Source organism: Cricetulus griseus (genome assembly GCF_003668045.3).
Source record: "Cricetulus griseus strain 17A/GY chromosome 1 unlocalized genomic scaffold, alternate assembly CriGri-PICRH-1.0 chr1_0, whole genome shotgun sequence".
In the NCBI taxonomy this organism is placed as follows: Eukaryota; Metazoa; Chordata; class Mammalia; order Rodentia; family Cricetidae; genus Cricetulus; species Cricetulus griseus.
Genome location: NW_023276806.1, coordinates 232,101,306 through 232,113,841, shown reverse-complemented (window position 1 = coordinate 232,113,841; position 12,536 = coordinate 232,101,306). Strand labels below are relative to the sequence as shown.

Below are 12,536 nucleotides of genomic sequence, written 5' to 3'. Positions count from 1 at the left end.
GTCCTGAGTTCAATTCCCAGCACCCACACGGTGGCTCACAGCCATCTGTAATGAGATCTGCTGCCTTCTTCTGGAGTGTGTGCAGGCTGAACGCAATATATGAATTTTTTTAAAGGCTTGTGCTTAGCCGGGTGTTGATGGAGCACGCCTTTATCCCAGCAATCAGAAGGCAGAGGCAGGTGGATCTCTGTGAGTTCGAGACCAGCCTGATCTACAACAGCGAGTTCGACAGCCTCCAACACCACAGAGAAACCCTGTCTCGAAAAAAACAAAAACAAAATAATAATAATGCGTGTGCCACCACCTCAGGCTCAATAAACAAACTTGTTTAATTATAAAAGTGTAGCCAGAAAAAAAAAATTGCCGGGCGTTGGTGGCGCACGCCTTTAATCCCAGCACTCGGGAGGCAGAGACAGGTGGATCTCTGTGAGTTCGAGACCAGCCTGGTCTACAAGAGCTAGTTCCAGGACAGCCTCTAAAAAGCACAGAGAAACCCTGTCTCAAAAAAAAAAAAAAAAAAGCAAAAGTTTTAGAGATTAAGAGAGGGTGTACTTTACAGAGTTTAATAAAACCAAGGAAAGGAATGGAAGACAGGCAGCCGTATTCTCTACTGGGAATACTTTGTTTTACCTGTTTTAAAGCACATAGTGTCTTCTCCTGGGCTGTTCTATTTTGCTCTCCTTCTCCCTGTCACAGAGTCAGGTGGCTGCCTGAACCAGGAAAAAAAAGATCTTGGAGGAAACTTCTAAACAACCATGCTTGCATCTGGAGAAAGCAGGCTGTAACCCAACTCCAGTGCCAGCCTTTATAGAGCACAGACAACATGAAACAATTTTTAATATTATCCATACCCAAAAGACATTTGAATTTTTGTAAGATTTGACTCCAGTGACCAGAGGGAGGGACTAGAGCAAGAAGGTTTGGAGACGAGAGTAGAGAAAGTTTAGAGATAAGAGATTTGGGGGTGATTTGTTTGTACAGTGGTAGAGGCTGTCACGGCCCACGAGAACTTGGAAATCAAGTGTGCTGTCTGGCCGTTGAGCTGCGCTGAGGCCAAGCAGTGAAACACTGAGGCTTGAAAGAGATTTGAGTCTGAGAAGGGGAAGAGAGTAGTAGCCCATGGAGCTCAGGCTCCAGCAGGCAAGCAAGAGGGACGGGGCAAGCTCCAGGAGCAAGCTGGGTCAGATGAGGAGGGAGCCAGGGGCAGGGCAAGGAGGAAATGGAGGAGACTTTAGGAAGGAGGGTGGCAGATGGTCAGGGAGAGCAGCAATGGAAGAAAGAAGAGTGTGTGTCCTGGTAGCAAGAACTCCAGTCCTGGGGGCTGGAGAGTTGGCTCAGTGGTTAAGACACCAGCTGCTCTTCCAGAGGACCCAGGTTCAATTTCCAGCAACCACATGGTGGCTCACAACTGTCTGTAATGGGATCTGGTGCCCTCTTCTGGCCTGCACTGAATACATAATAAATAAATAAATCTTAAAAAAAAAAAAAAAAAAGGCTGGGCGTTGGTGGTGCACACCTTTAATCCCAGCACTCAGAGGCAGAGGCAGGTGGTCTCTGTGAGTTCGAAGCCAGCCTGGTCTACAAGAGCAAGTTCCAGGATAGGCTCCAAAGCTACAGAGAGACCCTGTCTCGAAAAACCAAAAAAAAAAAAAAAAAAAAAAAAAGAATAGTAGGCCCATGTTGACAACAGTTGGGTTATAAGGAGGATGAGTCTGAGTCACTATGGGAAGGAAGCCCTGAGCTGTAATGAATTTAGGGGCAGGGGAGGAGGTGAGAAGGGTTAGGACTTTGACATGTGGAATAGGTACTGGTGATACTTGTAACAGAGCCCCAGACCTTAGCACAACTGACTCCATGGTGCAAGCACCATTCAGGCCATAAATCTCAGCACACTTATGGCACCACCTGCCAAAATGAAAACAAAACGAACAAACAAACAAACAAAAACCCAAAGACCTAAACCATCAAAAGCCGTAGTCCTGGGAAAGTCTTTGAATATACTGAACTTGCTGTTTGGTTTCTATAGTTCCGTTCCTGGAAAGCTTGTTAAATGAAGTTTGTTAAGCCAGAACATAGCTTTTGTGCTTAAAAGCTCACGCTGAGAGAGACTCCATGGTACACCGGGCTCCCAAACACCTGCGTAGTCACCAGCCCGCTAATAAGGACTTTCTATCGCTTTAAACCTATGTCCAAGCAGGCTTCTCTGGTGCAAACTTCACAACATTTCTGAAAAATCCCACTGAGATCTCCAGAAACCACACCTCAAGACACCAGGAGTCTGAGAGGGAACTCCTAGGGGCTGAGATGTTTCAGGGCCCCAGGACTCTGTTTGATCAATCGCTGCCTAATGGAGGAGTCAGACGCCCCTACTCCAGAAGGAAACAGAAAGTTGCTTGGTCTGTCCCTTCCAGAGCTATGTCCAGTTAAGTCACTTCTTCTGTTCAGATGTGGAGAGGTTGGCCGTGGCAACTCACCTAGTATCCAGGATCTGTGTGAGATGTCACTGGATTTCCCCATCTGTTTAGGTGTAAATGTGTGCTGCCCACCTCTGGTTGTTTGTGTGTGTGTGTGTGTGTGTGTGTGTGTGTGTGTGTGTGTGTGTGTGTGTATGAGAGAGAGAGAGAGAGAGAGAGAGAGAGAGAGAGAGAGAGAGAGAGAGAGGTTTTCTTCCCTGTATTGACCAGTGGCCTGAGGGAATCTCTGATTTTCATAAACCTGATTCTTCCAGAGAAACAGGTGTACACTGTCTTGAACCTGAAAGATGTGTTGTTCAGCTAACCATTGGCAGAGGTGAGTCAACCCAGTTTTGTTTTTAAACGGACAGACCCAATGGGAGGCTACACCAGACCCCAGATATTTAACAATTCTCCAACCTTGTTTGATGAGACTAATCAAACAAGGAACTAATCTCCTGCTCTTCTGTCAGAGGTTTCCCAGGAAAATAGGTTATAAAAGGGCCACTGAGTAAATACAATCTTTAAAAAGGGGGTGGGTGCTTGAGAGATGGCTCAGAGGTTAAGAGCACTGGCTGCTCTTCCAGAGGTCCTGAGTTCAATTCCCAGCACCCACATGGTGGCTCACAACCATCTGTTATGAGATCTGGTGCCCTCTTCTGGTGTGCAGATATACATGGAAGCAGAATGTTGTATACAGAATAAATAAAATCTTTAAAAGAGGGAGGCACTGAGGGGTTGCTACAAGAGTTACAGACCTTGAGCTACGGGATGTTGGCTAAAAAGAGCCCAGCTTTGTACATCAGAGGCTGTACATCTTGGCTACCAACTGAAGAGAAGTACTGGGGGCCAGTGTCAGAATAGGAATGCTGCTGTCCCTCAGATCCCAACTCCAAAGACTAAAAGACAGGTGGTAGTGTTCCCACACGCAGTGGGTGATGCTGTCTCTAGATACCAGAGTTTGTGGAAACAGCAAGGCCTCTATGCACCAGCACAGAGCGGGGCATGGACCCCCTAGTAAGGACTGCAACAAAGCAAAAGGCATTTGCGGCTTTAAAAGCAACAGTGTCGCTGGCGTTGGTGGCGCCGCCTTTAATCCCAGCACTCAGGAGGCAGAGGCAGGCGGATCTCTGTGAGTTCGAGGCCAGCCTGGTCTCCAGAGCGAGAGACAGGACAGCTTCCAAAGCTACACAGAGAAACCCTGTCTCAGAAAACCTAGCCCTAGCGCTCTCAGATATCTCAAAACGTTTTAGTCTGTTTGATCATGAAACAAAAGACAAAGGGGGTACTAACTCAAACTGGGGGCCATGGACACACCCTGTGACATACCAGTCCAAACACCTGGACCCTATAGCCACAGAATGACCCGCCTATCTAAGAGCAGTGGCAGCTACTGCTAGTCTAGTGGGGAAAAAAAAGTTAACTCTGGGTCAAGATCATACACTCACAGCACCCATGCTGTTGAGCCCTCCTCCTCCTCCGAGCCCCGAACAATGACTGTCCAGTGCCTGTGTGACCCAGGACCAGGTTCTACTCCTGGACCCCCTTCAAGTCCGCTTTGCACCCATCAGTCCTGCCACCCTCTTGCCTGAGGGTGACCTTTAGGTGCTCATCCTTGACTCCCATGAGAGGAAAGCTGAAAACAGGTATAATGGGAGCTGTAGTAGCTACTTTAACGATTTGGGCCGAAGTCAGGACCTTAGTCCAGAAGAGCGGAACTGATCCATCTGACCCAGGCTCTCAGATGGGAAGAGACGTCCACCACAAGTTTCCCCTTGTTCCTGTCCAGTGTTACTGTCTGGGTGAAGCAAGCAGGTGGCCAAAGGGGGCCGGAAACCGGCTTTGGGTTTCTACCTTTCTAGGGAAAGGTCCTACCCAGTGGCTCTTCCCACTCCTACAGCTGAGAAGGCAGCTGTCACCACACACTGGATCCACCACAACTGAGTCAAGCAAGCAGGAGCCACAGCTGCCGCCCCCTAGTGGGTTCCTAGACCAGGGACCAGGGACCAGGGACCAGGTTTCTTCGTGACCCAGGCCCTTCTGCTCCCTGCCCCTCTGCTTCCTCTGTAGACCAGGCTGGCCTCAAACTCACAGAGATCCTCCTGCCTCTGCCTCCCGAGTGCTGGGATTAAAGGCATGCGCCACCAATGCCCAGCTACCTCTACCTCTTGATTGCTGAGGTTAAAGACAACCCTGCCATTATCCAGCTAGTCACTTAGCCAGAGGACCTCGGGCTGGCCAGGGTACTGCCTGAGTGCATCCTGCCAGGTGACAGGGAGCAGACCAGCATAAGACCTGAATCCTAACATTAAGTAGACTTACAAGTTTCCATTTATGAGCTAGGCAGGGTGGGGCACACACCTTTAACCCCAACACTTGGGAGGCAGAGGCAGGCAGAGCTCTATGAGTTCGAGGCCAGTCTAGTACACAGAGTGAGTTCCAGGACAGCCAGGGCTACACAGAGAAATCCTGTCTCAAAAACAAAACAAAGTTTGTTTCTGTTTCTGAATTTAAACAAGAGAGTTCCTTGCAGACATGGCCCTATAGAATTAGAGAGGCTCAGATTTACCACTAGTGAGATGAAGGAAACTATGTCTGGCTTTAGGAAAAACCTGTTGCTTCTATGCTAATCAATAGGAATACCAGAAAATCTTGAGTTGGTTTGGGGAAAACCTCAAAAGGAAGGAAGAGACAGTTACATATATCAACTAATTGGTGCCAGTCTCTGTTCTCTGTTCCCCTGGTCTCCTGGCTAAATACTCTGCCATCAGCACTGGCTGGGCCTTTAATTCTCATTTGGGTGGGATTAACAGTAGTGCCCGGCTTCTTAAGCTATAGGACCAGTTATGTATTAGTTCAGTAAACTTAATGGTCCTTAGGACCAACTACGCCTCTTCAGAGCAGGAGTCCAGGATCTGACTCATTCACTAAGACCAGGGGGGAATGGAACAGAGCCCCAGACCTTAGCACAACTGACTCCATGATGGGAGGACCATTCGGGCTGTAAAACTCAGCAAGTAGACATCACCAGCTGCCAAAATGAAAACAAAGACCTGATCCATCAAAGCCCATATTTCTGGGAAAGTCTCTAATGCACTAACCTTGCTTTTTGGCTTCTGTCATTCTGATTCTGGCTAATTGTTCTTGTTAGCTGAAGTGTGTTAGCCCAGGACAGGGTTGTTGTGCTTAGAAGCTCACCCTGAGAGAGGCTTGGGGCTACACTGGGATCCCAAACACCCAGTGTAGTTGCTGGCCATCTAATAAAGACTTTCTATTGGCTTAAACCCATTTTTGAGCAGTCTTCCCTGGTGGAGACTCCCCAGTGGCCTAGAGGCCAGCATGCACTTTGCTATGCTGATAGGTGCCACAGGTGGTCATATGTCCCTTCTGCCAAAAGTAAGGGAAAGGAGTCCTTCTGGCATATGGGAGCCAGCTTCACAAGACCCTGAGGAGTGCTGGCTTTACAGAACTGACAAAAACCCTCCGATAGTCCAGTTGAGCTCATCTCTGGATGTCTGGACCGCCTTTTGGAGTTTCCTTTGGACCCGACACCCTGGAGACAGGAACTTGCATCCACAGCATCCCCAAGGAGACCGAGGAACTTGTCAGCGACAAATGCCCCAAATCACAAAAGAGAGGTGTCCCTTTCCATGTGACTGGGTGCCCAGTGAGGCGAGAGAAACTCAGAGACTTACTCACAGGGCTTTTCTGGCAGTAGTAGGCTCCCGGGGTCTCCGGGACAGAGCAGAGGTGGCACTTAACCAATGTAGACAAGGACAGATGAGTGGTTAGTGCAGGTGGAGAAGAAAGTGAAGAGGTAGACCCTAAAATTTAGAGGTGAACTTGGTGGGTGTCAGGAGGCAGCGGAATGGAATGGTCCACACCTCCAGAGAGTAACAGCAGCAGCTTGGTTCAGCTAGGAGGGGCCAAGCCCTAGGGAAAGGGGCCATTTGTACCCTCTTGGGTGTTTGGCACCAGGAGACGAAGTTAAGAAACTGCCCACGTGGCTGCTACATTATCAGGGAAGGTTTTCTATTGTGGACATGAGAGAGAGAACAGCCAGAGGCGTCCAGAGAGTCCAGAGCAAAGGAAACAGAAACAGGCTGTGCAGTGGAAATCGGGGGTTCTAAAGGGGTGGTGATCTGATGAGAAGGGCCAAGGTTCTGGGTAGGGGATTTGAAATGTACAACAGTACTTGTGTGAATTGGGACGGAGGGAGCCCCAAGGCCAGCATGGGCTTCAATATGTAGCCACGGGTCCTTGTGGATGGACAGCCTTATGTCCCTTCTGCCAGAGGTAAGGGAAATGTCTCCTTTTGGCAGAAGGGAACCGGTTTCACAAGTTCCTGAGGAATGCTGGCTTTTACCCTCCTGTAGCCCAGGCTGAGCTGGGCCTAGACTTGGACAAGAGTCAGTGGGCCTGCCCCCCTAGGGCTAAGGGATATGAGGTAGCCTTTGGACTTGACAGGGGCAACCTTTAAATGTTTGATTTTGCCGGGCGGTGGCGAAAGTCTTCAGTCCCAGCACTGAAGGCAGAGGCAGAGGCTGGTGGATCTCTGAGTTTAAGACCAGCCTGGTCTACAGAGTGAGTTCCAGGACAGCCAGGGCTACACAGAGAAACCGTCACAAAAAACCAACCTCCCCACCCCCCCTCCCCACTCCCCTCCTCTCCAAAAGTTTGATCTTAAGATACTATGTGAATAAAAAGAAAAAGGAAAAGAAAACAGAGATACTAAGTGAAGGGTGGGACATGCTGGCATTTGCCTTTAATCCCAGCACCAGGCTGCTTTTGTGTTGTTTTCTGATTTTATTTCATTTCTTGAGACAGAAACTCACCATGTAGCTCTGGCTGTCCTGGAACTCACTATGTAGACCAGGCTGTCCTCAAATTCAGAGATTCACCTGCCTGTCCATGCCTCCCAAGTGCTGGGATGAAAGGTGTCCCACCATGTCCTGCTTCTCGTTTATTTTGACCAGGTCTCCTGTGTCCCAGGCTGGCCTTGAGCTTTTGGTTCTCCTACCCCCAATTCCTCAGGGTTGGGGGTGGAGGGCCTTCGTCGTAGCTGGTTTTTGCAGTGCAAACTATTATTAAACCCAGGGTTTTCTAAAAACCCACAAAACTCATTACATTCATTACAGGGATAAAGGATTAGACAACAGGACAAGGGCCACTTGAGAAATATTTGTAGCTTTTGTCCCAAGATAAAATCCAGAGCACAGTAGTTTGCATACTTAATCCAAGTGCTCAGGAGGCCGAGATAGGGCTGGCTTTGTAGGAGGAGGAGGCAGGAGCCTGTGTGCTCACAGGTAGGCTCTTGGGAAACCTAAAATATTAAGTACACATGGTTTTACCACATACCTTCTTCTGCCAAGAAGGTTGCAGTGGACCATTTCCTAGTCTGGTAAACTTTGCACTATCTGTGTGGCTAAGGCGTTTCTCGTACTGGATGCTCCTCAGTATCATAAATCTGTTTTTCTCAGTCAGTCTATAGAACCTAATTTTACAGATTTTACAAGGAGTTTCAGCGTTTGTATCCAATCTGATTAAAATTGCCCCCCCCCCAAGTCAGGTGGTTCGTTCGTTTGTTTTTAGGATTTTTTAAAAAAGATTTTATTTATTATGTATACAGTCTTCTGCCTACATTCCAGCAGAGGTCACCATATCTCATTACAGATGGTTGTGAGCCACCATGTGGTTGCCGGGAATTGAACTCAGGACCTCTGGAAGAGCAGTCAGTGCTCTCAACCTCTGAGCCATCTCTCCAGCCCTCTATTTTTAGGATTTTTAAAATTTTTTAATTTTCATTTAATTACTTAGATGGTTTGCTGGTTTATTTATTGGTTTTTCAAGACAGGGTTTCTCTGTGTAGCTCTATGTAGACGAGGCTGGTCTCAAACTCACAGAGATCCACCTGCCTCTGCCTCCAGAGTGCTGGGATTAAAGGTGCACACCACCAATGCCGGGCTAAGGTCTCACCTATGTAAACAGACCCACCTTAGACTCTAAGCAATCCTGATCCTCCTGCCCTCGAATCCTGCAGGCTTGGATTTCAGACATTCAGCACTCAGCCTGGTTAGGTTTTAGTCTCCCAATCTGAGGGTCAGCCACAGAAACCCAGCATGAGGAAAACCAGCCTGCATAGGTTAGAGACACCCTTCCCTTCTCCTTCACCTGGGTTGGGAGTTACAGCAGCTTGCTCCGGTAGGAGGGACCACGACCACCCGACCTGTGGTTACAGTGGCTTGCTACTTCTCCATCAGGAGAGACCCTAGACTGACACTTGGACCTAGAGCCTGGGATGCCGGTCCATGGGATGCCCGTCCACTCCAGCTGAAGTGTCCGTAATGGGTCTTCTGTTTCCACGGCAGACTTATATATGGCAAAGTTGCACAGGACTTATTGATCATATAGTGTGACCATTCACACCAGGTTAGGTGATTAAATAATTGCCATGGCTAGAGAAACAGCTCAGCCAGGTGAAGGTTGAATGTGGGAGCGCGTGCACACATAGTAAAACTTAGAAAGAAATGAAAAATTGCCCCCAAACTCAAACGCCTTTCTCTCCTTTCTACCTGGGTTCTGGAATTGGGGCCAAACCCAGCAGGTGCAGGGTCATCACAGCCACGCCCTTTAATCCTGGCAGTGCTGAGCCAGGCCTTCGGTCCCTGCACTGAGCCAGCCAGCTGTCGAGAAGTGGGTGAGGATGGCAGAGGAGGAGGGGGGTGTGGAGGAGGGGGATGTGTTCCTAGCCTTCGCCCAGGGTCCCACTCCTCCTCGGGGCCCCCTGCGGCGTGCTTTGGACAAGATCTTCCTCACCTTCTTGGTCCTCTTCCTGACACTGCTGATGCTGGAGGCTGCTTACAAACTGCTGTGGCCCCTGCCATGGGCGACGTGGTGGGACCAGCTCCTGGAGACACCTGAGGAGGAAGAGGCGCTGGAACTGTAGCAGCTCCCGATAAGACATCCTGTCCTTGCTACCGAGGTGAGGACGCCGACTGCAGAGAGGTGGGGTGGGAGGCACAGCTTAGGCCAGCGCTCTAACATTATTTGTCTGTGTATATGTGTGTGTGTGTGTTTGCTATGTGCACAGGAGTGCAGATGGCCACAGAGTCTAGAGGGTGTTGGATCCCCTGGGGCTGGAGTTACAGTGGGAACTGTGAACCAAGCTCATATCCTCTGCAACACACAATCACACACCACACACACACTACACATACACACAATATACACACCACACACACAATCACACACACACAATCACACCACACACACATACACCACACACATACACACACACCACACACACACACATACACCACACACACACAATATACACACCACACACATACACCACACACACACACACATACACCACACACACACAATATACACACCACACACATACACCACACACACACACACACAAAATCACACACACACAATATACACACCACACACACATACACACACACACACACATACACACCACACACACATACACACCACACACATCACACACACACACCCTCCCCCCACACACACTATTTTATTTTATTTTGTTTTTTTCAAGATAGGGTTTCCCTGTGTAGCTTTGGAGCCTGTCCTGGAACTGACTTTGTAGACCAGAGATCCCCCTGCCTCTGCCTCTCAAGTGCTGGGATTAAAGGCGTGCACCACCAACACCCTGACAAATTTAAACTTCTTATACACATACAATGTATTTTGATCATAGTCAGTCCCCAGACATCCCTTCCAACTCCTCCAGGAGCCCCCTCCCTGTAAGTTTAAAAGAATTAACTTTTTAGTCAGCATAAAAGAGATGGGTTGTTTCATTGTGACATTGTCATAGGCGACATTGTGTCACCTGCCTCCCCTATCCCCACTCTGGCTCCCACACTTACGGGTCCCCCCAGTGTCTCTTGCTGTTTCATGTATATTGATTTCTCTCTAGTCTCCTTCCCCTCCTACTTTCATGTCCTGCACACATGAGCTCACACACACTCACACACACACCTCTCTGTACACATGAGATCTGGATTTAAATTTATAGACTTATGAATCCAGATGCCACATATGAGGGAATAAAAGAAATAATTTATCCTTTTGCATATATCTTATTTTGCTTAAGGGTGATTTCCAGTTCCTTTGTCTCGCTGCAAATGTCATGACTGAAGTTGTCTTCCCAGATTCTTAAGACCCCACTGGACATGTGGGCCACACATTGTCGGTTGATGGACACGTAGGCTGCTTCCATTCTTTTGCCTATTGGGCACGCTATGGCAATAAACATGGGTGTGCAAGCGTCTCTGTGGTGTTCTGACTAAGGCTTCTGCGGCCATCTCTCCAGGAGCGATACCACTGGGACCAGTTTGGTCTTAGGCTGTGCGTATGTCGAGAAGTGATCATCTTGGCCCTCCTCAAACTGGACAATAGCAGGGTTTCTGGAAGTTAGATAAAAGCCAGAATTCCTCAGGAACTTGTGAAGCAGGTTCCTATCTGCAAAAGGGACTTATTTCCCTTGCCTCTGGATGAAGTGACATAGGGCTCTCTGTTGACATGCACCTGTGGTGCCTCTCAGCATATCAGAGCTGGCCACCAGGTCCCTACAGTAAGCCCCAAGGCGAGCATCCTGGCCCCTCCCTCCAGTAGCTTCCCTAAACTCCCAGACCCACTCCAGCTCAGGGCTGCATCCCCCTAGCTCCTCATCCACCTTAAAACCTTCTTCCTATTGCTCTCAGCATGAGGCTCACAACGCCTGTCCCAGGGGTCAGTTGCACTCTTCTGGCCTTCGTGGCCATCAGACACACAGGGTGTAGATGCATACATGCTGGCAAAACACCCGCACACGTAAGACAAAGTTCTTCTGAGTAATTGGAATTATTGCAAGAACAGAAGTGACCAGACAGCGTAAAGCTCATGTTTATGTGTATTCATTATATAATGTATTCTGGTCATTGTCACCTCTATTGTCACTCCCCCACCCCCCTCTGGCTCCCATGGAAGCCCCCACCCCCACTCAGCACTTTTCTCCATCTTCCAGCTCTTACATTTATTCTTTCAACCTCCTAGTCTTCCAAGTTCTCTCAGAGCCTAGGACTTGCTGTCAGCTCGTGTAACTGCTGTTTAAAAGTCTATCTATTTGACTTTGTATGGGTGTTTTGCCTGCATACATGCATGGTCATTATGAGCTCGCCCTACTGGATGCCCGGGGACTGGGGCTACAGATGACTGCTTCACTATGTAAAGGCAGGGTCCCCCTTCTCACTTTCCCAGGCACTCACATTGTGCACAGAGACTTACAGGGACACACACACACACACACACACACACACACACACACGAGAAAATAAATAATTGTGGAAAAATAGGGAATCTTTGGGGCTGGAGAGATGGCTCAGAGGTTAAGAGCACTGGCTGGTCTTCCAGAGGACCTGAGTTCAATTCCCAGCACCCACATGGTGGCTCACAACCACTTGTAATAGGATCTGATGCCCTCTTCTGGCCTGCAGGCATACATGTGGACAGTGCACTCGTACCTAAAAAAAATCATTAAAAAAAAAAAAAAAGAAGATAGGGAATCTTCATTTCAGGCATCCACTCAGGAAAACCCATTCTGAGAAACCCACGGATAAGGAAATTATATTCATCATCTTCAGATGATAATCAATGATTAACCATTGAAGAACTTCCTTTCCCCATTTAAATGCCGTAAGCTAGTTGGGGCACCGGACAGGAGGCGGGGTGCGGCAGGGTGCTCACCGACCCGGCTTCCCCACGGGCACCCCTGCGGGCCTCACCTGCCGGCCCCTTTTCTCCGCAGCTCTCCGGGAGGAGGAGCCTCCCTTCGCGTCCCGGCGCTGCCAGCGGCGGCCTGCGAACAGTTCCTCACTTGTGCAGCTGGCTGAGCTCGTTGGTGTGCACGCGTGTGAGCGCCCGGGGCGGGTAGGGCGAGCGCGGGCGAGCGTGGGCCGCCAGGAGTGCTCGCGGCCGAGACTCGCGAGGAGGGAGCGTCAGGCTGCCCCGCAACCCGGGGCAGGGACACCCGCTTTCACTTTGTCGTTCCCTGGAGCCCGCTCCGTAGGT

The 12,536-nt window shown here is 49.2% G+C and overlaps 2 protein-coding genes across 3 annotated transcripts in view; one reads left to right on the top strand and one right to left on the bottom strand.

Moving 5' to 3' along the window:
- Kifc1 (kinesin family member C1) overlaps window positions 1-12,493 on the bottom strand; it is a 29,816-nt gene extending 17,323 nt beyond the window's left edge. The window contains exons 1-2 of one of the 2 annotated variants that reach the window (XM_035451845.1): window positions 12,251-12,493; window positions 9,270-9,370 (exon numbers count right to left, since the gene is read on the bottom strand). The gene's annotated coding sequence lies outside the window, so the exon portion shown is untranslated. Of the gene's footprint in view, window positions 1-9,269; window positions 9,401-12,250 lie in introns of those variants that run through there. The other variant, XM_035451844.1, reaches the window with a different exon arrangement.
- Window positions 9,157-9,422, top strand: Smim40 (small integral membrane protein 40). Its single transcript, XM_035451850.1, has one exon. The coding sequence runs from the start codon at window positions 9,157-9,159 to the stop codon at window positions 9,397-9,399; it is 243 nt and encodes an 80-aa protein (XP_035307741.1). The 3' UTR covers window positions 9,400-9,422.
- Window positions 12,494-12,536: the final 43 nt, after the last annotated feature.

Excerpts from the sequence above, each read along its gene's own strand:
- Smim40 (XM_035451850.1), top strand. The coding sequence starts at position 9,157 with ATGGCAGAGGAGGAGGGGGGTGTGGAGGAGGGGGATGTGTTCCTAGCC.